This window comes from Artibeus jamaicensis, unplaced genomic scaffold, assembly GCF_021234435.1.
Source record: "Artibeus jamaicensis isolate MK-2021 breed Jamaican fruit bat unplaced genomic scaffold, CSHL_Jam_final contig_415, whole genome shotgun sequence".
Classification (NCBI taxonomy): Eukaryota; Metazoa; Chordata; class Mammalia; order Chiroptera; family Phyllostomidae; genus Artibeus; species Artibeus jamaicensis.
In genome coordinates this window covers 37421993-37448873 of record NW_026521823.1, presented here as the reverse complement: position 1 = coordinate 37448873, position 26881 = coordinate 37421993, and the positions used below count along the sequence as shown (strand labels likewise).

The 26881-nt window shown below is 45.0% G+C and overlaps 1 protein-coding gene across 1 annotated transcript in view; it reads left to right on the top strand.

The window, feature by feature from the left end:
• Window positions 1–25757, top strand: part of COG6 (component of oligomeric golgi complex 6) — a 30955-nt gene extending 5198 nt beyond the window's left edge. The window contains exons 5-19 of the mRNA XM_037129660.2: window positions 3278–3389; window positions 5183–5265; window positions 5612–5682; window positions 7913–8006; window positions 11479–11607; window positions 11685–11776; window positions 13809–13873; window positions 15617–15708; window positions 17110–17227; window positions 18311–18442; window positions 18781–18948; window positions 21456–21563; window positions 22627–22680; window positions 23291–23370; window positions 25206–25757. Coding sequence (XP_036985555.1) covers window positions 3278–3389; window positions 5183–5265; window positions 5612–5682; window positions 7913–8006; window positions 11479–11607; window positions 11685–11776; window positions 13809–13873; window positions 15617–15708; window positions 17110–17227; window positions 18311–18442; window positions 18781–18948; window positions 21456–21563; window positions 22627–22680; window positions 23291–23370; window positions 25206–25353 — 1546 coding nt within the window. The 3' untranslated portion in view covers window positions 25354–25757. The remainder of the gene's footprint in view (window positions 1–3277; window positions 3390–5182; window positions 5266–5611; window positions 5683–7912; window positions 8007–11478; window positions 11608–11684; window positions 11777–13808; window positions 13874–15616; window positions 15709–17109; window positions 17228–18310; window positions 18443–18780; window positions 18949–21455; window positions 21564–22626; window positions 22681–23290; window positions 23371–25205) is intronic.
• The last annotated feature ends 1124 nt before the right edge of the window (window positions 25758–26881 follow it).

The following is a 26881-nucleotide window of genomic DNA, read 5'->3' as shown; positions in this document are numbered from 1 at the left end:
TAAATGGAAAGAAAATGATAGATTAAACTAAATCAAAGTTCAAATAATAAAAAACCTGATTCAAAATCGATACAACATATAAGGTTCTGAGCTATTATTGTCCAAGAGTAAAATAAACATTAAACAGTAGCTTAGGAACATTAAGCTTGATCTTGAGGTTAAGGGATTATTCCTTTTTTTTGGTATTGTTTCTGTAGAAGTAAAAAAAAATGATTTCTTTTAGAAATGTAGATATTTTTAGATTTTTAATAATTTTTTTACAATGAGTTTCTCTTATTTTTTACTTATGACTAATATTCTCTGATACAAGCAAAAGTTAATGGTATCGATTCTTCTTGGAGTAGTTTATAAGTAGGCACACTAATATTTGCTCACTGATTAGATGTGTGACTGGAGGTGAGTGTAATACAGACGTGTATGTTACAGTCCCTTGTTTCCTGTTGGTTGATTGTTTCTCTCTTCCTGTCAAACTTGAGCTCCTCGAGAGCAGTGACAATTTCTTATGCTCCTTGTGTCTCCTGTGCCTAAAAAATTTTTGAGTGGATGAATATGGAATGCAACTATTTTAACATCAGGAAGGGAACATAAAGCAAAAACGGAAAAACAAGCATTGTAATGGAGTTTTTGACATATATGTGTTTCCAAGTGCAATATTAGAACATTGTGCTTGTAATCCTATCTTCTCAAAACTGTTAAATAGTTTTGGCTATTTTTTTTAACAAGTGAGGATTTATTTTTATCTTCTAAAAAGACATTTGGAGCTTAAGGTATGTAATATTGTTAAAGAAACCAAATGTAATACTCTGATTCAAATAAACCAACGGTGGAAAAAGTGATCAAGAAAATCTGAAACTGACCATTTAATTGGTGATATTAAGAGATGCTGGAACTCAATGAGCAGCAGCAGCTATTCTGTGACCATGAGGTGAAAAGCATGACAGAGGGCTGAGAGAACCCCAGCGACATTGGCCTGCCGTATTTGAACTGACACCCAGAACGTCGTTCATTCTGCAGCTCAGGCCATTGCATTAACACGTAGGCAGGACATCAGGACGGCCCTCATCCCATTGCCAGTTCCGTGTTAGTAGTTCACGCAGAGCAGCGCGGAGGCTGGGAGGCTGAGCATCTGAGCTCGAGAGAGCACAGGGTCAGGTAGGAGAATGGGAGGGAGCAACCACAGTGAGGGCCACATGTTCTTAAAGAAAGGACACTTATGCAGCTGTAATTGAAAAATAAAAAAAAGATAAAACATTTTAAAGAACACTTGTGTTCTTAGTAAGATAAAACATAAGAAATGAACCACACCTTGAATTTTTGCCATTTTTTTAAGGTTTAAAAAAATTTTCAATTACAGTTGACATACATTATTATTATATTAGTTTCAGGTGTACAGCCAAGTGATTATTAGACGTTGTATAGCTTCCTAAGTGATTATCCCAATAAACTCTTCACTCTGACAGCAAACATACTAGAATGTTACTGACTATTCCCTGTGCTGTTCTTCACGTCCCTGTGCCTGTTCTGTGGCTGCCAGTCTGTTCTTCTTCATCCCGTCACCCAGTCCCCCACCCCCTCCCATCTGCAACCACCGAAACGTTCTCTGTATCTGTGAGTCTGTTTCTGTTTTGCTTGTTTGTTTACTTTGTTTTATAGATTCAGTTGTTGTTAGGTTTATACTTATTGCCATTTTATCGATCATATTTTTAATCTTTTTTTTCTTCTTCATATAATACTGGTTTGGTGGTGATGAACTCCTTTGGCTTCTTCTTGTTTGGGAAGCTCTTTATCTGTCACCGTCCCGGCCACCCTCCAGCGTAGTTACTCCTGTCTTCCCTGCCCTGTCCTTGTTCTTCCGCTTTGTGACCTTCAGGGCATTAGCATGAGCTTCCCAGGAACAGGCCGCTGAGGCCAGAGCGCCTCTGCTTTCCTGTGAGAGTTTCTGGAATTCATTTCCCTTTGCCTTTCCTCTTTCCCATCTAGAAGGGGCTTCTGGAACTGGATGCCACCAACTGAACAGTGCACCCGAGGATGCCAGGGGGGCTGCTGGGTGGGCTGGAACAAAGGCCCCTGACCTCCAGCCTTCTCTCTCCCCTCTGAGCTTCATGCCTGGCTAGAGTCATGTCCCTGGATGCACTCAGATTTGCTCTCACTACCCAGTTCATACATTAATGTGAAATAAAGTAGTTTAAAAAGGAGTATTAACAAAACCTGTTAAAGTACATTTGCATAATCAGCAATATGATGATTAAGGACATATGCCATTTAAATCTGTGTAGATTTAATTAGGTGTTTTAAGTTATCATTTGATATAAACGGAACATTACTGCCACCTGGAGGAATTTTCCTTTTCTGTTTTTATATTATTCTGCAGGATATTTGACTGTGGCTTAAAAACCTTACAGGCACAAACAAAACAGAGATAACACACATTGAATTGTCTCTGGAAATAGTGTTGCCACTTACATCTTTGGTCAGTCTCTTTTGGGTGTTACTAGGTTGTAGAACATCGCCGCCCTGTGAACACTGCTGGCGAGACACCCACGGCTTCATCTCTGCAAATCTGTGCCCTGGAAGCCGGGGTGGCGAGGGTGTGCGAAGGCAGCTCCCATTCCTCACCTGTCAGGTCCCCCTTGCAGGTTGCATTCCCGGGTGTGGTGCGCCTTTTCCTAATTTACAGCTCGTCCCAGTAGGTTGCATTCAGTTAATATATTTTAAAAGACTTTTTTATTGCCACAGTATGCAGAAAAAGCCAGTCAGACAAAAGGGGAGAACTGACTTTATAGAGTTATGAGGAATTAGTAAATTGACTTCTGTCTCTATCCTAAAATAAAAACAAAACAAAAAAACAACAGACCTGATATTTGGTGGTTGTGTACTTCACGTGAAAACTTCAAAGGCTTAGGAACTTTTACTGCCTGCGATGAAAACAGCTGGAAATGGGCATATTTCTCTCCAGTAAGACAACCTTATTATCAAGTGAACTATTCAGGTGCCTGTAAGTGACTGAGGACTTGTAACATAGGGACCTTTTGTGAATGAACTTCATAATCAGTAACTGCTTACTGTGTGCAAGTACCTGGGGTGGAACGTTATCAGCTAATTTTATCACCTACCCGATGAGCTTCCAGGATTGGAGGCAGAAATGGGACTTTGGAAGACATTGAGAATCTTTCACACCTTGGCTTTAAAGTTAGAATGTCAGAGACGTGATTGCGTTAAAGCTGTGCAGATGCACAGTGTGCGTGATTTTTACTGCTTGTTTCTGTTCATGTTACAGTCAAAGGTTAGAAATAAGAGCGCAAGTGGCCGATGCTTTCTTGGCCAAGTTCCAGCTCACTTCAGAAGAAATGAGTCTGCTCCGAGGTGTGAGAGACGGACCCATCACTGAGGTATCTTGTTTCGGTTACAGTCATTTAAAGGGTAGCAGTTGTGGGTGCTACAGAGAAAAGTAAACACTTTATTTTACCATCAAAAATGTTTTTCAGTTTGGAAATTAAGATGCATAGTTTAAATTACTTTAATGTTTTATTTTTTTCAAAGCAGTATGTGTGTACTTTTTACAAAGAAGCACAGTACCAGGCTTTTAAAGAAAATCCACATCACCTTGTCCACTCCTGCCATCTATTTCAACTGTGTTAAATGCTTCTTTTGTAAATTCTGCATTCTAGGTCTATAGTTAGAAATAATCAGCTTTTAATGTAGTGGGAATGGAAAGGCAGTAAGTCCCCCAAGCAGACACATTAAAGATCAGTATTAGTTTTGTCTTTTTTTTTTAACTTTTTAAAAATTGTTGAATTACAGTTGTTCCCGGCCCCATCGCTCTTCCCACTGTTAGTTATTTGTACTAAATTTAGTGCTTTTCTCCTCTTATCCTGGGGCAGGGGCTCTGTAGGGTGTTAAATCAATTATAAAAATCAAGTATATGTTCTTCCATTAAAAAATGTATTTTAATGACCTGCGTTAACTATTTTCTGTTGATTTCCTATCATGGAATCCGAGGACTCCGCCCCCACTAGACCCCTCTCTGGCGCAGATGGTCTCTTTCTGTCGCGCTTCAGTGTCCAGTGACGTGGCACTTTCTGTTTGCAGGACGGTGACATTACAATGGTTACCTGTCCTTTAGTTCACACCTCTTTGTCTTTCCTGGAATTAGAAATTCCTTAGTTTTTCCTCTAATTAATTTTTAACCTAGACCATTCTTTCCAGATCGACACAACTATAAAACCTCTCAAAATGCTGAAAACAGAGAAACATTTTGTTTACTTATTTTTTACTTGAAAGACATTCCGTTTTTCCAGGAAGGAATCTTTCCTTCTCCTGCCTGGGAGGAGCTACATGAAGAGCTCTTGAGGTGGGGGCGGGGCCTCCCCAGGGGCTGCGACTGCAGCTGCACCTGCAGCTGCACCTGTGTGGAGGGAGTGGGGGAGGGGAGAGGATGGGTAGGAACCTCACCAGTATTTGCTGCCCTTGTCATTTGAGGCACTTCCTCCATGTCAAATATTTGACATCTCGCCTTTCCTCCATTTGGTAGAAATAATAAACAGTATTAGAGGAGATGTTCTTTTATTTAAATTTTATTCTTCAAAGAAAAATAGCACATTCACTGTTTTTAGGTTTGGAACACTTCTTGGCTCTCTGGAAGCTGTGGCTCCAGTTAGGTTTTCCTAAAAATAGCTTGGAGGCCAGCAGCTGTCAGCTCCTGCATATTTAGTGAGCATCTTTTATGCACCCAACCTTGCAGTCGCTCTTGGATGTGAGGGCAACAGCAGGTATACAAAAGAGATACAAAACATCACCTTTATTGACGAGAAAGCCGCACTTAATTAAGTCGTAAGATGTGTGATACGTAGCATATTTTGCTTTATGTCATAATCTTTAGATTTGGGTTTCTCTCACACTAGACTATGCACTTGCTAAGGACAGGGTTTTTTTTCATTTAAGTTTTGTGTCCCTGGCAGCTGCACACAATTTGGCATATAGTAGACATTGAACTAATGTATGTTTTAAAATTTGAATCAATGTATTACACTTTATATAAAAATTTAGAGAAAGTTGAAAACAGTATAGAAAGGATCAGAGTAGGTGAAAGTATGTTTTTCCTTTGTAGTGATGTTTCATTTTAGAGTAACGTACTTTTATCTGAAAACATTGACATTTTAAAGTTGCACTCTTAATTTTAAAGGATTTTTTCAAGGCACTGGGAAGAGTAAAACAGATTCATAATGATGTCAAAGTTCTCCTGCGTACAAACCAGCAAACAGCCGGGTGAGTAACCATTTCGGTTCGCAATTGCCTTGCCTCTTATATTTCCAAAATTTAAAAAACATTCTGGGTTCTTGCTGAAAATGTTTCACTTTATGTATCTTTGGGTAAGGAGGGGTTATAGCCAGATGTGCTTAGAGTAAAACAGCCATTGGATAACAGAGTGACACTAAGAAAATCTGACATTTGTTTACTTATAAAAAGTGGAAAAATCATTTTGTACAATGATAAAAAGCTAACATGACGTAACCAAATCCTTCTGTAATTAAACGAAATAACTGGGTTCTTAGATGTGGGCTGTTGGCTACAAGTTTAAGTTCGAATACATTCTCATTTGTTTATCTTTTAGCTTAGAGATCATGGAGCAGATGGCCTTGCTTCAGGAGACAGCCTATGAGAGACTGTACCGCTGGGCTCAGAGTGAGTGGTGTCTTTCAGGTGGTCCGGGTTTGCGAGTGTCCGTGTTAGAATTTCTTGTCTTACTTGGTCTTTATTTCATATAATATTTTGATTTTAGTTATCAAAAATATTTTTAGCCCTGGCCGGTATGGCTCAGTGGATTGAGGGCCGGTCTTTGAACCCACAGGTTGAGGGACTGGGTTGCGGGCCAGGTCCCTGGTTTCGGGGCGCGCTCTAGGCAACTGATCCATGTGTCTCTCACATACCCATGTTTCTCTTCCTCACTTTCTCCCTCCCTTCCTCTCCGTCTAAAAATAAAGAAAATATTTACAAAAGTTTTTAAAAGGAAGAACAAACTTTACGTTTGAACATACTGTCTTTATGTTTGTATTATGAACACCTAAACCATTCAAGCCATATGTTGATTAAGGATGGAAATGGGAAAAAGAAGTCAGTATTTTTAGATTGTTTTATCTAATGTAGATTATTTTGAAGTTGATTAGATATCTCTTGTTACTTACATACATCTATTATAAATGGTGAAATAATTTTTCATTGTGAGTGTAACAAGTTGCCACAAGTGACGCAGACGCCACCAGCTTACTCTCTTGTGTGCGGTGGTCGAGAAATCCGATGGGGTCCCCACTGCACTGGCACCGGGGGGTTGGCTTGGCTCCCCCACTGCTGAGGCCCTGAAGCGTGGGGCTCCGGGGTTGAGCCAGCCCGCTGGCTGCCACGGAGGGCTCACCTGGGGCTTCAGCCTGCAGTTCTCCGTCTTTAAAGCCGGTGTCGGGGGATGGAGTCCCTCTCTGACTTGGATTCTCTCGTGAGTCTTCTTCCCTCTGTATCTCCGAGTCAGGCTTCCGCCAGCCTCTTTCACTTTTAAGTCCGGGGTGGTTCCCTTGGACCCGCTTAGCTAATCTGGGAAAGTTGCCCTATTGAAAGTTCTGTCGCCTTAGTTGCATCTGCAAAGTCTCTCTGCCACGAAGGTGACCCATTCACAGGTTCCAGGGACTGAGGATATTCTGCGGGCCATTACTTTGCACACACCACACATGGTTGCTGTAGTTTTGTTTCAGAAAGTTCACAGAATTGCCTGTGAAAACCAAAGGAACGGGAGCACAGGTATTTTCAAAGGTGTGACCAGCTGACTGCTGGGAGGCGGGGGGCCAGCCAGCCCCGCACCGCGCCGCGGAGACCTGGGTGTCCGGGTCAGCAGGCTCACTCTGCCTCTGGAACAGACCCCTCCAGGGTTTCTTCTTCTCCCTCTCCGTGTGCACTGTCTGTTCCTCCTGGGACTGTCGACTCTTTCTGTGTATCGTGTACGAGTCATGCCTCAGTCTTCGAAGCTGAGTACAGGTTCTGTATTTGCTTGGACTCTCCATGACTGCCTTGACTTACACTGGCATTTCCCCATCTCTGAACACTAAGCGTTGGACATACTTATTTGACATGCAGTAACTTACACTCTGTCATTACTCTTTGCGCACGTATATCTTTGCTGTCTAGTTAGATTTCTTTCTCAAACGCAAGGCCATGGCCTCAGATTTCTTTGCGCTCCCATGACCTCTGACCTAGTGGTTCCAAACTGTGGGCCTTCGACGCCTGGGAGCTGTAGGTGCCTCCGTTCTCGTGCGTGCGGATCTGTGAAGATGTGCACGTGTGCTGAAACCGCAGCGTGAGTGTGAGGTCCTCGTGCACCGAAAGTCGGGGATTCTTGAACAAGCGCGAAGTTCTCTGGATGTAGTGGACCCTTAATAAGTATAGCGAAGTAAAGAAACCTGGGTGTAGGGACTTTTGAAAGTTAAAAATCCACACTTTAAACCTTACCGCTGTATCTGAGCCGTCCACACGCACGTTTTCAGCGTGCTGCACACAGCTCACTTGTAGGGGAAGGAGCCGGTGGTGTGTTCGCACCTCCCCCTGCCTCAGACGTCCCCAGTGCGTAGCAGTATTCAGTGGACACCTTCTTACTGATTGGCTTTTTAGAACTGCAGTTTTTTTAAAATAATAATGAAGTAGAAGTTTGGGGTGTACCAGACAGCCTCCGTGGTCCTTCAAACTGACGTGAATACGTGGGCTTAAGTGTTGGGCTTGGTTGGCAGCAGAAACCAGTCCTGGTAGACGTGTCCTCCGGGTTTTCCCGGGCAGGGTGTTAAAGCGATGTTTGCTGTAGGATTTAGACGCGGGTGTGCGGAGACCCAGTCGGGACCTAACTGACTTCACGGGCCGTCTGTTCCTTGTCTCCCAGGCGAGTGCCGAGCGCTGACACAGGAGTCCTGCGACGTCTCTCCCGTGGTGACGCAGGCGATGGGAGCCCTGCAGGACAGGCCTGTCTTGTACAAGTTGGTGACTTTTCCTAATTAAAGAAGAGAAGCCCTGCTCTTGCTTTGATAATTTACATTAACTTTTGGTATTATTAAATACAGTAGTTTGAGCGACGTTTATAATAACTTACACTGATATTTTTATCTCGTATTATGTGTATGTCTCAATGCTGGTGTGGGTTTATTGGCCTGTTCTATGCTAAAGGCGGCAGCATGGAGGGGAGACCAGGGTGTCCCTGCGTGTGGACTGCCCCTCGCCCCTAGGCACAGGTTGGAGGGCATTTCCCCAGTCTGCCTGCTCATGGGCTGCCCTGGAGTTGTCCGTGGAGCTCCCGTAGCAGCACTTCCCTGGCAGACTGGGGGCAGGTGGAGGGCCGAGAGGGGAAGACGTTTAAATTGTGCCGATGGGGTTCCAGGTCTCTGACCCCGTGAGTTAGGCTGGCCCAGAGCCGTGTGGTAACGCTTGAACGGGAATCCACGCGTTATTAGAGCATTAGCTCCCTGAGCTCGGTGAGTGTGGCATCGCCCCCAGATTCATATTTGTTCACAAGGGCAATCTTTTTTTAAAGAAAACATCTTTGTGTGTTTTGGACATTTGAAGAGGTCAGCCGAATTCTACCACGTAAATAGATTTTCACTAGATATTAGTTTCTGATCAACACTTGGAAAGGAGCCATGCTGTGCAGTGGTTTGGAAGGTGGGCTCTGAGTTAGCGTTTCGACAGGCCTCTGCATCTTAATAAGCCTCTGTCTCTTTGGCTGTAACACGAGGATAGAAACAGTGCCTGTATTACAAGGTCCTTGTGAAGATTAAATTAGATTTTCCACGTAAAGCGTTTAGCACAGTGCTTTGCTCATCACTAAATATTAGCTATTATTTCTATTTTGAAAAGGGGTAAACTTCTTTGAAAGTTGTCAACCAAGGAGGAGCGTGTGGTGACAGCCAGGAACAGCTTGGGCGGGACCATAACCGAGAGGAGAGGAGGTTGATCTCTGACGGGTGCATGCCAGGGGGACCAGCGAGGGAAGACAGGTGGAGAAGGATGGGTTCAAGGCCAGTCGACTGCCACGGGGGAGGGGAGAGTGCCAAAGAAAAGAAAATCCGCCTTTCGTTAAGTAACTGTGTGTTTTCAAAGTGGTAGATTCTTTAAATTTGGCAAAGACTGAATGTGTCATGTTAACCACCAGATGGCATTACATGAACTGTATTTAAGTGAAGTGTAACAGCGTCACTGTTCAGTGTTGTGTCTCAAACATGTAGGTGTGGTGTGTAAGAAAAATGGCAGTTATTGGAGTCCCCCGGGGAGGCGGCCGTGGTCAGTTGTCGTTGGACAGTATGTCCAGTCCGTTGGACCGGATTGCCGGTGCGTTTCTAACTTTTGATAGATCGAGTATAGAGATTTCTTTACAGAGAAATTGATCACACGTGGAAATGAGAAAAATCGGTGTTGTCTTCTTTCCTTTGGCAAACCTTCGGAATGTGAATTACTGAAGACTGTGATAGGCACAATGTCGCGTTTCTTAGAGAGGCTTCCACACTGTTCTTTTACTTTTTAATTTATGTTGAGCAACAGTTTTCATCTTTTAATTTGCCTTTTGACCAGATTTTTTTTTACTATAGCCAGATAAAATAAAAATGGGGGTTTTAATGAGAATTTTACTAGAGACATTCTGGAATATTCACATAATTTCACTTTGCCTTTGTCAGTGTAGCTTTGTGAGTTTTTGACCTTCATTGGAAAAGAGTCTGTTTTGGGTCAGAAAGTTTTCTTCCGTCTCCGGGGAGGTGTCTGAGTGTTTATCGTAGCACACGTTGTTCCTGCTCAAATTGTATCTGTTATCGCAGTACGATCAGTGCTAATGTGTATGATGTTTCATAGTATTATGTAGATGAGATGCCACTGTGTGTCAGGTGGCTTCTGATATAACTGTTGGTCACGGTGAGCAGTCCTGTGTCTATTCAGTGCTGTCTGTTGGCTCCTGAGAGTGAGGGTTAGTTTTCCATATTTAAAAAGCTGGAAGTCCGTGAATTTTGAAAAAGTTGGAAGTTTGTGAATTTTGCTCTGTGATAAGTAGTCATTTAATCAAAAATTATTTCTTAGAATTGGTCAAGAAATGCAGTTTCACACTAAAATGTTTAGAATTTAAGGGCACGAGGGAGAAAATGGCAGTAAGAAATCTTTTTGGTTATCATTTGTTTTACAAAGTAGAGAGTGAACTCAAGGCAGCTGCACAGTGTAAGGAAACTTAGCTCAACATCTCTCCGTGTTGGCTTATCACTAGCTTGTCACCACAGGGAACTGCAGAGTCCTTCCCATTTAACCAAAAACAAGCTTGAATGGCTGCGATGGGTCACTGCTGAACAGTCTTTTTAAAAGGTTCGGATTCCTAAAAATTTAGTTACCAACCACATTGCCGCACTTTCACTTTTACTTAAAAATACTCTCTCTCCCAGCTTGTGTTATAAAAAATATGATCCGTTAAATCATAACAAAGAAGGCATTGTAGCTTAAGAAATTAATCCTTTGGAAACCTTTGAGAAATTCTGGTAACTTTAGTTTATATGTACAGTAACAAAATAAGTCTTAATATTTAGTCTATTAAATACTGTGTAGGGGTTTGTCAGTTATTGGGTCTAGAATCTGCTGCCACTGGGCTGTGAGAAAAGATTTCTGTTTTACTGCTTTTAAAATGCAAGGAGCTTTCAGCCGGGTGATGGGTTTAAGGAGTGGTGGCGATAATGGGGGACAAAGGGTGGTTTTGGTTGGAGAAATGGGTGCCTGTGGCCACTCCAAGTCTTCCTATAATTTTACCCCAGATTGTTCGATCTCCCAGCTTAAAGTCTCCTTCTCTAAGCATTCCCTCCCCTCAGAAAGTCTCCCCCCATTTTTAACTACAATTGATGACGTGTAAACGTGTGTGGGAAAAAGGTTTTTGCTGTGTCTGCCTGGGTGGCCCGTAAATTTAAGAAGCACGCCTGCTGTCGGAGTCAGAGTGAGCAGATCTCGGTGGTGACCTGTGACGACGTGTGTGAGGGGAGGTTTCCAATGCAGAAGGGAAGGCTTGTGTTAGGCCTGCAGGGCTGCGCTGGGCCTGGGGGCCCGCCCACATGGCCTCATGTGAACCATGGAGCGTCTCGCCCTGGGCCTGGGGGCCCCTGAGGCCTGGGCAGCCCCGGAGTCCCCGCCAAGCCTTGAGTTCTGCTTCTGCCCAGTGCCGCTGGGCTTTTGTTTGGGCGTTTGCTTCATTGCCACTGCCCCCGTGGTTGATCCCGGATCCCTGCATCCTTCCTGTGAGGAGTGAAAGATTACTCCAGTACGTGCCTGTAGATTGAATTGTCATTGTGATAAATTAGTATTTCCATTTTTTTGTTGTTTACAAACAGTGCTGCTTGAGAGAGTTGCAGACAGAGGCGTTAGATGTCTTGCGTGTCGTAGACACCATGCGAATTGTTCGCTGCAGCTGGTCTTCCTGTAACTCGCTCCCTGCAGGTACACCTTGGATGAGTTCGGCACGGCCAGAAGGAGCACCGTGGTCCGCGGGTTCATCGACGCCCTGACGAGAGGGGGCCCGGGGGGCACGCCCAGGCCCATCGAGATGCACTCCCACGACCCTCTGAGGTACGGTCCCCGGGCGGTGTCGGAGTGCCCGATGTTTTCGGAAGGGACTCTTCGCTGATGCGTGCTTTTTCCACCAGGTACGTGGGAGACATGTTGGCGTGGCTCCACCAGGCGACCGCGTCTGAGAAGGAACACCTGGAAGCTCTCTTAAAGCACGTGACCACGCAAGGTGGGCGCCCAAGTGTTGTCGCTGACGCCTAAACGCAGACAACAGCACAGCTGAGTCTGTTTCTGTTCTTGCCCTTGACTCGTCCCGGAGGCAGCTTCTCACACCTGTGTGCACAGTGCGCTCCCTGCCTGGTCCCCGTCTGCTGGTGTCCCCGTCTCTGCTGATAAGCCGGCTCTCCACACCTTTCACCCCGTCACACAGCCCTTCACACTTCGTGGTGGCCCCTTACGACCTTTGCATCAGGCCTGGGCTCCTCTGTGTCACGCACAGGACGCTGCCTCGGCGCACACTGTCCCAGGTCCTCCACGCCGCGCACTGTGAGGGCGAAAGGCGGTGTCACCGGCCCTTCAGCGGGGAGGGGACAGACTGCAGGCGTATTACAGTCATTACGCTGCTAGTTCTTTCTTTCACACTACCCACCCCCCTTTTCACGGTCACGTGGCAGCGTGAAAATTGTTTTGAATAATTACCTATGTTCCAACTGCAGTTTCAGCTTTCCTTTCAAGGAAGAAAAATGACTTTTTTTAGTTGCTTACACTTTCGCTCACAGATCTTCATTGTGACTACCTTGAGTGCTGTAAAGGGGACTGACGGATAGTGAAGGTGTTCTGGGTTTTTTATTTCTTTTGAAAGGTTTTATTTAATGACTGTTACAGAGAGGGGAAGGGAGGGAGAAAGAGAGGGAGAGAAACATCAATGTGTGGTCGCCTCTCGCATGCCCCTCAGCCAGGGACCTGGCCCGCAACCCAGACATGTGCCCTGATGAGGGATTGAACTGGGACCTTTCGGGTCCTGGTACGACGCCCATCCCACTGAGCCACCCCAGTCAGGCAAGATGTCTTATTTCTGCTGGGAAGTGGAGAGAAGCACGGTGACTGGTGTCACTTCGGCCTCTACGTAGCGTGGCTCCCCTCCATTCTGGCTCAGGAGAGCTCTGCAGAGGCGGCCAGGTGTGGATTGGTGGCAAGGCCTAACCTCCCATTTTTAACTCCTTGATGCGAGGGTTAGACCAGCCGCAAACCTGTTGGAGTGACGCAGAGTCTGTGCTTTTTAAAGGTGTTTTCTGTGTTCCCGATTACCTAGTGTAAGGGAGTATATTTCTTAAAAGCTGTTCCAGTGAAGTTAATGTGAGAGGCAGCGTTAAGTGGTGCGAAGAAAAGACACGGGTTACATGAAACAGGTTATTCTGCGGGCGTGGCCGAGCTCGTCTAGGACTTGGATTTACCATCTGAAAAATGAAGTGGGTCAGACCCTGGCCGGGCACCGTAGTCGGTTAGCGCGTTGCCCTCGATTCGCCTCGGTTGCAGGTTTGGTCCTGGGGTGGGGCACGCACGGGAGCCAACCGGCACGTGCGTAATTGAGTGGCACAACAAATCCGTGCTTCGCTCTCTGTCCCTCTCCCCTCCTCTCTCTCTAAGCATTAATAAATAACACAGAGAAGGTGGCTGTGAGCAGTAAATGTCAAGTCTCCAGCACCGAGCTTGATAAACAGTATCTAGGAGATGTCAGCTTTCTCATTAGCTCGCAGGTGTGGTGTTCATCTTCTGACCTCGGTGAGTGTGCTGTTCCTCACTGCCTGGGAGGAGGTGTTCGTAGAACAAAAGCTGATACATCTTCACGTCTCTTCCTCCAGTTACTACATTTTACAGCCGTCTTTCCCTGTGACTCATGTGTTCAGTTTCTCACAAAGCAGCGCTTTGTTCATCAACAGTTAGATGAATTGACGTGGCTCTAAGCTCAGCTGTTAACATAAATAGTCATGTCCTAAGAGATATGAACTGAATGAACTATGAATAAGGTTATTTAAATGTTTGTTATTAGTGCCAGTAATCATATGCACTATTTTTTGAAGTTGATAAACTGATTTTTTTAATTGTTCAGTTACAGCTGTCCCCATCTTCCCCCGTTACTCTCCCCTGCCCACCCCCCCCAGTCCCCCATCGTTTGCATCATTGTTTGCTGGTTTGTAAGTGTCTGTGAAGCAGAGTGCACTGTGGAAAGAGTCTTCCTCTGACTCGAGAACTCATTGCAGGTGTTGAAGAAGACATCCAGGAGGTTGTCGGGCACGTCACTGAGGGCGTGTGCAGGCCACTGAAGGTGAACGCTGCAGTTTTTTGTGTGTTATGTGGTATCGGGCTAAATGGTTGCCTTATTACGAGTTTAAACATGCTGATAACGGCTTGAATTAAAGCTGTGATTTCGCCAAATTAACACATTAATGTAGGATAATAAGATACATTTAAAAATAATTATTGTCAGTTTTCTCTTTAGGAAAGAAAACTTGAAGCATTCTCTGTTTGCATATATTACCGATTATGTTTCCCATAGTAATTTGTCAGTCAGCTGAGAAAAAGTTCATTAAATTGAAGTAACTAATTTCTGAACCCATAACAGATTTACTGACATATTCCATTTACTTTATTGCTTCAAGTATAGTAAATTTATTATAGCAAAAAATAATGTTTAATCCAAGCATAGTACATCTGTGTGATCACCAATACTATTTATAGTACAGGGGAGAGAACTCGAAGTCAGAACTAGAATTCCCGCACTGCAGATTAGTTGTGCTTGCCCCTTCCCATCGCCCACGCCTTCTGCACCTGAGTTTGCTCACGTCCGTCGCACCTGGCTGGACAAACACCTGCCAGCGAGGGTTGCGGGGACCGACTGAGACGGCTGTGCGGTGGAGCGCACGTGGTCTCCGGCAGGGACTGGGTGACGGGGTTAATTAGTGATATAATTTAAGTCCCTATCGAAGCCTTGGCGTTAGAAAGAAGTTTTCCTATGAACATTTTGGTTTTTAAATTCAGATGCTGTTCATGATTTGTAATATTGTGGTATTAGCTAGATTAATTTATGCCAACAGATACATCAGTTACATTGACAGTTACATTATCAAAAATGTTAACTATTGGTATGCTCATACATTCGTTTATAAAGTCTTATTCTAGCAAATCCCACTTGTTGGCATTGTGACATTCACAACCTACGTACAGAGAAACCAACTTTCCAGAGCGTTTAGAGCGTTTATGGAGCATCTGTTGCGTGTGTGCTGCTCAGCGGGGGTTGTAGGGAAGGACGCAGAGGACAGGGCTCCCGTCTGGTTGGGGAATGAGATGCAGTGGAAGCGGCAGCTTCAGAGCAGGTGTGGTCCATGAATAAGCACAAGTCAACGTGCTTTAGGTTCTGCTCGCTAATTAGGGAATAGAAAGTAAGGGAAAGAGCGGTGAGGGGTGTTCAGTTAGGACAGATTCCTGCTGGTTAATCTCGAGACAGATCAAATTAATCTTGAACTAGAGCTAATAAAGCCCTGGTCAGTCTTGTAATTAGACAAATACGTTGGTGCTAATTTAAGATTTATCTGGTCTTCTATTCTCTAATTAATATAAAAAGAAGCTGGGTGTAATAGTTTAAAGATAAAGTTTCTTTCATTCTTTCTCGACTATTCAGTGTGAGAGCAGGGTACATTGCACTGAGAATCTGATTTTAGAGATGTAACGATTTCTTTGCAGTTTAGTGCTGAACTAAATTCCATCATTTACAGGTGAAAAGCCTCAAAGTGCTCTCATTATTGTTTTGATTATTCCTGGTAGCAACTGCCTGGAGCCTAGTTCTGTAGGTGATGGGCAGTTTTCTGGAGAGTATATCTGTGTTGAAGTGTTTTTGTTATTTTACCGTCCCCTATGATTTCATATTCAGAAATGCTTTATTTAGAAGGAATTTTGTGGTTTCTGCAGCAATAAAATGTTGCCATTTTTAATGCTTCTCATAACATGTGATTAGTGAAAAAAAGCTGTGCTTTTCAGAAATGTTTAATATTTTTCTCACATGTTTTAATAGGTTCGGATTGAACAAGTAATAGTTGCTGAACCTGGAGCGGTTTTATTGTATAAAATTTCTAACCTCCTTAAATTTTACCATCACACAATCAGGTGAGTGGAGCGGCTGAACGTGCTCGTTGAGCCCCCGATGCCTGTGTCAGTGAGGACGGCGTGAGGTGCGTGTGCGTTTTCCCTGCCGGCCGCCTGGGTGGGACCGGTGGAGCCCCAGCAGTGGGTGGACGGGGGCCGGCCGTCTGCTCTTCCGCCTGCTGTTCCGGGAGGCCCGACCTTCCCCTTGGCCTTTCTTCTGCAAACAGCCCAGACCCCCGCACCCGCACAGGGACGCGCACACCATGGACGTGACCGTGTGAGTCTCTAGCGATCAGTTAAAGGGATCCGTGGCACCCAGAGCGGTGAGGTGTTGTACTCAGAACAGGATATAATGAGAGAAGTAGCCTGTGCTGGATGTGATAACAAATTCTTTTTTAGCACCTAGTTTCCTATTGGTGACAAAACAGAACCGCAGCTTTGTCTTCCCTAAATAAAGCTGCATTAGCATCTCTAAATAAAAGCTGCCTTAGTATCTCTAAATAAAATCTACTTTATCTGATTAGGAGCCACTTATTTAAAATTTAAATTTTGACTCCAAAATTTGCATTCATTTCACTCTGTGTATGTCTGCTGGTGGTACACATTGGAGCTTTGTTATAAATGTCACCGTAAGGAAGGAGGACTCAGGGACTGCATGGCAGTGTGTGGATGGCTGGCAAAGGGTGGGGTGAGGGGCTGAATGGTAACGGGGAAAAGTACAGTGAAGATTAAATCAGAAGGACTGTGTGATGTGTGTAGTTGTGTTAAAACAGAGTCCGTCAAGCTTTGTTTTTGGTAGTTTCCATGTTAGTCGATTAAAAATGACTCACAGATTACTTTTATCCGGTGCGGCAGCGTCAGGGACAGAATGCCAGGTGCTGAAATCCAATCACTGGATTACTGTAGCCAGCAGATCAGGGAGGGGCGCGGGGGTCACCAGTTGGCAGCCCACCTGCAGACTGGCGGCGATGCCCCTGCCTTCCAGGGGCTGGTGTTCACCTCCCAGATGTCTCAGCCCGGAGGTTACTTCTACTAGAAGCACACGAAAAGGTGGCGGGTTCGATTCCCAGTCAGGGCACATAGCTGTGTTGCAGGTTTGATGGCCTGGTCAGGGCGTGTACCGGAGGCAGCAGGTCCATGTTTCTCTCTCTCTCTCTTCCACCCTCTCTCTCTAAAACTTAGTGAACAAATCATCGGGTGAAGATTTGTTTAAAAATGATTTTTACAAATACAAATGAACAACAATGACTTAAAAAGAGGTGGAACACTAATGGGCACGGGCAGTGGTGTGATTGTTTTCAATTGACAGGTGCCCGTCTGTATAAAAACTCTGATTTAAGTCTAGATCTTTCTAAAGAATTCTTCTCAGAGAGCTGAGCTGTTTCAGCCTGTTTTGCAACCTGAAATATCCTTCGCTTTCAGTGGCATCGTTGGGAACAGTGCAAGTACGTTGTTGACCACCATCGAAGAAATGCATTTGCTCGGCAAAAAAATATTCTTCAACAGCCTGAGTCTTCACGCAGGCAAATTGATGGACAAGGTGTGTTTGAAAAGCATTTCTCAAACCGCGCGAACGCACGTCTTTCACATTTAATGTTTTGCTTTTTCACATGAGTCACGATGTTTACCCGTTCCGTACGCTGTTCTTCTGAGTTCTTCCTGTGAACACAGATTCATTTTGGGATGGCCAACTGGAGCCAGGTGAACAGCCTGTGTTCCGGGAGCAGAAAACGTTGGGTCCTAAGTGGAGATAGAATCTCAAGCCCGAAAGTAGGGCTAGAGATTCACCACTGTTTTCCTGGAACCAAAATTGTGTAACTAAACCAGACTTACTATATTGAGGTCAGGGCTAAAATGACACACAGACCAGAAAGCTGGAACTCTTAGTAAATGTTTTTTCTAAGCGGCTTACTTGTATTTTTACTCTCTGATGATCCAGCTTTGTCCTTACGAAATTTATGCTGTTTTGAGTTAGGTACTATAATTAATTATGAAAACAAACAAAATAACAACTTTGCCCCCAAGGAATACAACCAGTTAACAGCCGGAGCCTGAAAGAATCCCACCAGAGCTAGTATTTTAAGTCGAGCAGTGTCATGCGGCAGAACCAGAGGGATGGGTTTATAATGATCAAACTCTTAGTTTTGTTTATTGTTTTATTCTTTTAAAAAACAACTGTGCTATAACACATTCCACGTAATTTTTAAGGACTCAGGTTTTTAATGGGTTCATCCGAGCCCTACGCTGGTTTCTCCTTCTCCTTAGTCACAGTGCTGTGTGCGTAGCTGCGTGGTCAGGCGCCGGTTGGTAGGAGAGTGCAGGGCAGAGCGTGGCAGTCCCGTCCTGGCACCGGGCCAGGCTCTGTGTCCTCTCCCCCGAGCGCCTGAGGGGCGCTTTCCCTTCTGGCGCCGTACTGATCAGACCCATTTGGAGGGCAACACGACGTGTGGAGCTGGAGTGTTTCTCTTACATTTTTTCCTGCTTTATGTGTTTTTGTTTGCACAGGAAGTGACTAACGGTCATTCAATTCTGGTTATGTTTACCTGTGTAGAGGCAGTTACTTACACGCTGACATTCAGTGGGAAAACGTAAGCAGTGGATAACTAACCATACCTCGTTTTAGGTCGAACTCCCCCCGCCTGATCTTGGGCCAAGTTCCGCCTTAAATCAGACGCTCACGTTGCTGCGTGAAGTCCTGGCATCTCACGACTCTTCAGTTGTACCGCTGGATGCCCGCCAAGCTGATTTTGTGCAGGTATGTTATAAATTTATTTTTAATGATTGCTTATTACTCCTCTGTGGGAAATGCTGTTGAAATTCGGGTATTTTTGACCCATATATTTTTGGCAAACGTTCTCACTGATTTTTTCTGCAAATATTAAATCAGTTCTCTCTAATTTAAAAAGTGTTTGCTCAGTGATGCTCATTTGAAAAACCCTTCTGGTAATCGTGCCCATCGCTCTTGCTCTCAGGTGCTTCTGTGAGTGGCCCCTCCTAGTTATAGTCTGGCTTTGTTCTCAATGGCCCCGAACCCAGGCCCGTGTCACTGGTGGGGAGTTAAAGAGATCGCTTTATTCTGTTTCTCCTCGGTAGGTCTTATCGTGTGTCCTGGACCCCCTCCTCCAGATGTGCACTGTGTCCGCCAGCAGTCTAGGCACTGCCGACATGGCCACGTTCATGGTCAACTCGCTGTACATGATGAAGACAACACTGGCCATGTTCGAATTCACTGACCGGCGCCTGGAAATGCTACAGTTTCAGGTGGATTTTGCCATAAAGTGACAGCTCACTGTGATGGAGTCCTTTTTCGAGATGCGGTCTCAGTTACCGGCTTCACGCCCTAATTCCTGCAAAGCCTCTGTTAGTCCGAGGAAGGCCACACACACTTGTCCACACACACATGCATGTGTGTGCTCATTATTTTAGTCTCGTGTTGGAGGAGTCAGGTTGTGTGGTGGGTGAGGTCATGTTGTATCCAAACCACGGTTTGTGATGGTGGCAGAAGCTTTTCTGGTGAGTGTGAGCCATTGCTCTGTGTGCAGAGTTCACCTTTCGGGCTGTGGCTAACACGCCATGTTTCCCAGCTGGGAGGCCAGTGCAGGAGATGTCTCGGAGGACAGGTGCGTTTTTGTCTGCTTGTGAACCAGCGTCCGGCGAAACGGCGCACCTCCTTATACCACTCACTCCAGTCCTTGAACCCAGTGGTGTCTCTTGGGGTTGTATAAAATGGCTAAAGCAGAGCCTTTTATAAAATTTACCAGATGCTTGGGTTCTGATTTTGAAACAGTGGTTTTGGCACATACAGTTTTTAAGAAACTTTGTTGTATCATCACCACTGCGTAAATAGCATGGCAGTGGCTGCAGCAGGAAATGCATTTGTAAGGTTCTGGGGTTTTTCAGGGGGACGAGTGCCTCCGTCTAAATCTGCGATGTTTTCTGTTTGACAAGAAATATAATGAAGTATGCTTAGTTTTCCTTTCTCGCATAACTTTTTAACGTAGAGTTAATGAAAGTCTTTTTACAAATTGTTATTTTTTTACTGCATTTATGACTAATGCAACTCCAGATTCTTCCTTTTGTCTAAATCTTTTCTCAAGATGTCCTGGTAATTACCAGGCGGCTGTCGTCTGCTTTTCACCAGTCCCCTGCATTTCTTAATATTCATAGACTCTTTTTTGCATTTCAGGAGAATAGGCCCTGCTGAGTCTATGCCATTAAACATGTACTTGCATCCTGCCTGTCTCCCGGCTGTTGGCCAGCCGCCTGGACGGGCCCGCGGTCGGTGTGGGGAAGGACCGTAGGAGGACGTGGAAACCAGGAGCCTGGGCTGGTTCACCCTGCAGAGTAGCGGCTTGTCTTGTTGAATTAAAGATCCTCGATTTTCAGACCTTCGTTTCTAATCCTGTTAACTTTCTTCTATTCTCAACTTAGCTTCATTTAGTGTTTCAAGTGAGAAGTGCAGGCTGGTGTTTTTCTTTTGTGTGGGGTCATTTGTCCCGTCCTTCTGGAAGAGTGTAAGGGTTTTCTCTGGGCTCAGCCGTTTCCTCAGGATGTTTTTTGGTGTGTCCCTTGTCCCGTTAGTTCCATCTTGGACTTTTCGGAGCCATTTCAGCCAGAAGATTCAACCCTTTCTTCTGCTCAGTTAGGTTTTCCATTCTCTTCAGTTAATTATCACTGCTCCTCCTGTTACTTTTTGTATCCTGAAGCTCCTGCCCTTCCTTGGCTTTAGCTCCTGAATCTATGTTCCAATTTCTTTTTAAATCTCTTTACTTTAACCAATTTCTCTAATGTTTACTCTGTATTACTTTTCTTTCATTTTTCTTTTAGATACTAATTTGATTTTTATCTGTAACCCTGTCATTACATGTTCACATTTGCATGTCTTGTTTTTCTTAGATTTCCGGTAAGTCTAGTAAAGTAAGGATTCTAATTTTACTTCCTTGGGCATCACTTAAAAAAAATAAAGTACTTTGTTTTTCAGTAGCGTTGCCTCACAAAGAGATACCTGTCTGATTATTGAGATGGGCTTTCTCCTAGTACCTGCTCACCTCGTTCAAACCGGCCGTGACTCTGTGGCTCGGCTCATGGAGCGACTTGGGTGGCAGGCACTCGGGTGGTGGCGGCGCAGCCAGTGCTGTGTCATTGGCGGACAGACCGGCGGCGCAGCTCGCAGGCCTGGACTGGCGAAAGTGAGGGAGCAGCAGACTTCTCCCCCAGGGGCTACTTCACCCTAGTAGGGGCAGTTCCCTTCTGTGGCCTCGCCTCCATGAGTATCAGGTGGCCCCCAAGACAGCACAGAGGCGTTTGCAGAGGGCGCGTTTGATTGCTGGGGTGGTTCCAGCAACCTGGGAGGAGTGGGTTGGTGGGGGGAGGTTAGGAACGTCAGGTCCTCGTCTTCCAGAATTCTTCCTAAGTGCTGTGTTTTACACTGCCGTTTATTAGTGTTTTTGCTCCTTTGTTCGTGTCTTGCTTACTACCAGCTTGTAAAACAGCTGAGAGGCAGCCCAGAATTTCTGAGGAGTGGCTGCTGTTGGTATCCTCTTTGACTGTCATCTTTGAAAGCAAGACCTTCCCTCCTTTTAGAGGACTCTCTCGTTAGGGGAAGGAGGTGCCTGTGTCACGGGGGCAGTCCCTGCGCCGTACAGCCTGGTCTCACAGCCACTTCAGGGAGCAGCCCCGTGGCGAAGAGCCGCGACTGCAAGGTAGTCAGTCTATTTCTCTTGTCTTATGATTCTTAAAATAGTCTCTTTCTATGTGTTTTATTTTAGATTGAAGCACATTTGGACACCCTTATAAATGAGCAGGCTTCTTACGTGTTAACTAGAGCAGGCTTGAGTTACATCTATAACACCATCCAGCAACACAAACCGGAGCAGGTAAGTGTGAGATGTTCCTAATGGAAGGCACGTTCCAGCGCAGAGTCTGGGTTCTGGAGCTAGACTCAGGTTTGAACCTTGGCTCCGCCACTTGCTAGCTGATTTTCACTCAGAAAATGGCGTTGCTGTGTTTCCTCCCCTGTAGGTGAGGGGCAATGAACTGTGTGTCTAGGCTGGTGCTGGGAGCGGTATAATGCACTCGTAGTTCTTGGGCGATTACTGGCATGCCCCGAACCTGGATGGAGTGCCCTTTTTATTATTGACAGCCCAGGTTCGAAGTAATGAAAACAGACACAGATTAGTGTGATAAAATACACGAAGACTGCTCATTCGGGAAACATTTGTGTCTCGGGTAACTGTCAGTTGATTGGATGCGCTGTGTACACAGAGTCGTGCCTGTTTGTGTAGTGAATCCTGGTCTGCGACTCTGGGGAGGTGGAGGCTTCTGTGGCCAGCAGCTCACGACCTTGTTAAGTTGCAGACCCCCAGTGTGAGTAGGTGATGGAGTGGGGGGGACTCTCAAAAACCTGGGAAACATCATCTTTAAAATCCAGAGAACGCTCTTCCATCATGTTCATATGAAGAATATTTTACAACCCAGGGTTCCCAAACGAAGCTCTCAGAAATCCCAAGTTCTTAATGTTTTCTTTTGATAAAGAAGGAGGCAGGTCCCTGCCACAAGGAACCAGTTCTGTTGTCTTTTCACTACGATCGAAAATCGTCCGAGTTTAACCTCAGAGCCTCCGTGGCTCGTTGTCGTTTCCTGAGAGCTTCTTTCCCTTTTTGTTCTTCCTTTTGCTCATGAGTAAGTCCGAGGTGTCCCGGTTCTTCCATTGTTAGTAACCGTACGTGCTCGTCACTCCCACAGCTCTCGGGCTACTTACACAAGGACGAGCGGGCCCCCGTCTCCTCACTGCGGTGGGGGAAGTGGCCCCCGGGTTCTCTGGAAATGAGCTAAACGTCCCAATGCGGGCAGGACACCAACAGACTGTATTTCGTAAATGAGGAGAAGTGCGTGTTTTCCACATCTTGTCTTTTCTCTTGGCCTGTTTTTATTTTTTAGGGTGCTTTAGCTAACTTGCCCAACCTCGACTCGGTGGCCCTGAAGGCCGCGATGGTGAGTGTGCCATAAAGCGTTTCCGTACAGGTTTCCTTACGGAATGCTGTTCTTTTTAAAATTCGATTTGCATTTTATTCTTCTATTACAGTTTGTATTCAACGTTATTCTGTATTACTTTCAGGTGTAAAGCATAGTGGTCAGATGATAACATACTTTACAAAGTGACCCACCTGATATTTCAGGTGCCCACTAGCTGTTGTCCATTACTGTGCATGATACGTAGTTGTTCCCGTGGGTTCCCCGTGCTGGACCTCACATCCTTGTCACCGACAGACGGTGGATTTTAGAGAGGAAGGTAGACTAGAAATCTGGTGACTCGGCTTCTTGTTCTATTACTGCTCAGAAGCTTGGTGCGGGAGATGAAGGTGAAGGGCTTGGACTCGGAGTTTTAAAAGTAGGTGCTACTTGCTGGATATTGGCCAATTTAAAAAGGGAGTGTAGTTAAAATGTTTAAGAAATAACTCGTTTTGATCACAAAGAACTTGCCATTTGGGATATGGGACTGTGGCTAAGACTTAAGCCCCCCGAGAGACATGGCAGGGTACCTGAGATGCCCGTGCCCCCGGCAGCGAGTGCACGCGTCCCCTTCACGTGTCTGTGTCCCCAGGTCCAGTTCGATCGCTACCTCTCCGCCCCCGACAGCCTGCTGATGCCGCAGCTGAGCCTCCTCCTGAGCGCCACGGTGAAGTAAGTGCGTTTCGGTCCCAGTTAGTTGGTGAAGCACCGCGTATTTTTATATACCAAGCACATTTCTTTGAAAAAACATTTATTTGTATGAACAGGAGATTTGGTATTGAAGATCTGTAGTTCTCAACCTTTTTTCTGCCTCAGCACCTCTGAGAGATTTTATCTTACCCTGTTCATACTTATTTCTTGCATGTGTATCACTCCAAAATCTTTATTCAGTGACTGATTTTTTAGATTAGCACGAATATAATTGGAGCTATGTAGCCATAATACTGAGTGACATGGAGTGTGTCGTGGAATAGGAGTGTGTTCACTGTGCAGTGCAGACAAGCCGCCTCCGGGACTGTGGGGGTCTCTGCAGGGTCTGTGGATGGACGGTCAGTTGTTCAGTATCGTATTTTTATCAGGAACGTGTTCGGGACAAAGAACCACGGTTACACACATTAAAGCGTTAGGACATTACAGTTGGGAGAAGTGAGGAGATCATATTTTCCGAAGTGTTTAATTTTAAGAGAAATATTGACAAATCAAAATTGTCCACAAGTAGGAAATTAGGCAACAGTCCGTTTCTTTTCTGTCCGCTCAACCAGCTGTGCGTTACGTGCTTTCTGAGTGACGGGCAGTCGGGATTGAGATGTAGGAGACGTCTGCACTGTCCTCATGGAGATTAAAGTGGGATGGGTCAGTTAGACATGTGGACTCGGATACTTCAGACACCTGGACGGGGGCGGCGGCACGGAGGTGGTGCACGTGTCTCCTGGCGTTTAGAGAGCAGCCCACAGCGGCAACAAGAGCAAGGAAGCAGATTTTCATGCAACAGGAGGAAGAATTGAATTATCGGTTACAACAGGCTGAAGATGGGCTGGACTGTTTTTCTCTTAGACGTAGGGAAGTCCCTTATCAAGTGTGGTTCATGTGATTGCAGTGATGACTTTAATTTTTTAAAAAATTTTATTTATCTTTAGAGGGGAAGGGAAGGAGAGAGGGAGAGAAACGTCAATGTGTGGTTGCCTCTTGTGTGTCCCCTGCTGGGAACTGGCCTGCAGCCCAGGCATGTTTCAGTACTCAGTACGGGAACGTCCAGTTGTGTGAATCGTCACTGAATAGAGAAGATGCTGTTATTTTCATAAGATAGAGTTTGAGGGGAGATTCTAAGGTGTTTCAAAGAGTGGTGTGTAGCCCCAATTCTACTGCAGTGAACAGTATCGCAATATTGTGAGTATCGCAATAAATTGAGTCATAATCATTTTTCTGGTGAAGGGTTTTGCCTTCATTTTATTAACCTGCAACATCTGTGAAGCACAATTAGGCAAAGCAGAATAAAACAAGGTCAGTTTGTACAAGTAAGAAAAGCAGTTTATTATAAGTTATTCTGGGATTTGAAGTGTTGACAAGTTTGAGTGGTTATAAGCCTCTTTCTGTGACGTGTTACCGGTCCCGTTTGCAGACTCAGTGCATTAGTGGTGGGTCGCGCTGCTGGTTCGCGGGTGTGTGATCCGCTACGTGCGGGGCGCTCCTGCAGCCCTGAGGACACAGCAGTGAATGGACACAGCCCTGCCCTCCTGAAGCCTGCATGTGGACGGGGAAAATTTAACAAAGAAATAACGAACATAAAAATGTTCTCAACCCCCAACCAGGATAAGTAACTTCTGTAGAAGTCCGGGGAATTGTTAACATTACCAATGTGATAATTACCGTCACATCGATAATATTTTCAATAATAATTGCCAACAGTAATTCTCAATGTGCAGTGCAAGGTTCAGCTACAGATCTTTCCCCCAGTTCTGAGGGAGCGTTTGAAGGCTGTGTTTTCACACTCGCGTCTTCCCGCCCAGGGAGCAGATCCTGAAGCAGTCGACAGAGCTGGTCTGCAGAGCCTACCGGGAGGTGTACGCTGCCGTGACGAGCCCGGCCAGCGGCTACAGAGACCCCGAGAGCATTCTGCTCCGGTCCCCGCAGCAAGTGCAGACCCTCCTCTCCTGATCCCGTCGTGGGACGGTAGCCGAACGCCGCCCCCCTAAAGCGCCGGGGCAGTTTGCTCGGTTTCTAGTCTGTTCATCTTCACGTTGAGCTTTGGTGATTACAGTTTTCTTTGCATCATAAGATTGTAAGTCCCAGTAATTGCTTTCTTTGGTCACAGTAACGTGCGGGTACGTAGCACACGCGGATCCGCGTTAGTGCTGCTCTGTGTCCGCTGCGTGGAGAGATGCTCTGCTCTCCGCTGGCCGCCTCTCCGCCCCTGCCATTCCCCTCTTCTGGAGTAGAACGCCGTGAGGGCCCGCAGTGTGAGAGGTTTGGGGGGTCTTCTAAGATTGATTTTACATTAACTGTCCATAAAAAGTTAAACTTAACAGGACCTAATAAATGTCTCTTTACTTAGAAATTCATTTTTGATCTCATTAGTTATTAATCTGAGTAGTGTACTTGAACTGAGGGGCAGAAATATACACTGAGAAAAACAGGGGAAAAGAGAGAGAAATCATTGAAACACGATATGCCCTGGGCTGAGTTCAGTGTGAGGTTGAGGTGTGCAGCATGTGAGTCTCACGTTGAAAGATAGGTATTGGTTATACAGTGCAGACTCGAAACTCAGCCAGGCACAGCTTCTGTCTGAAGTTCAGACCAAAGACATAATGATCTGCTCTGACACTGGGGGGAAATGGCAGTGTGGCCATTGCCGATCGACAGAACGGATGTCTGTGTCCGTGGAGGCCTCTTACCGGGGACAGTCGGGTTGTCAGGTTAGTACTTCTCGTGTGACCTTGCCTAGTTGGGAATATTTTGAGGAGAATTCTTACTAGCAAAATATGTTAATTTCTGGTAAATCCACAGAAAGCAGTAGTTCACCAAATTATAAATGAGAAAATTGAGGCATAGGGAGAAGTTAACTGGATTAAGATATTTTGAAAAGCAGTAACGTGAAATTAAAATTTGTATAACAAATATGTAACAAATTAGCATTTATAGAACATGGTGTATTCATCTATCTGAACTTCATAATTGTTTATATTAATATGATTCTTTGGGAGCAAGAAGAGTAAATGTTCCCTCTTGTTATAAATCTGTATTTTCAGTCTTTTTCCTTCAATTACTTTGTGTGACATATAAAAGATAGAAAATAAAGTAGTATATAAATCAAGAGCTTAAATTTTAGATAATTTATTTTTACTGTGAAAAAAGATGACTACCTTATTAATAGTGAATTCCTTGGTTTTCTAAGGAAAAAAGTGGATTTGACCTTTTACCTGCTTTTCCAAATAAAATATTAAACTACTTCTAGAGCAGTGATTATAGCAGTGTTTTTTTTTACATCTTTTTAAAGTATTTTTTAGAAAATGTACTGATGGAAAAGGAAGTACAATATGGGGTCAAATTGAAATAACCAATGGAAGATTGATGTGGAGAACGTGGTATCAATATAACCTTGATGCTACGTCAAAGTAAGAGACTATAAGTGTTAATTCATCAGTGTAAGACTTTCATTTGCCATAACTCTCTGTAGTTCACATTT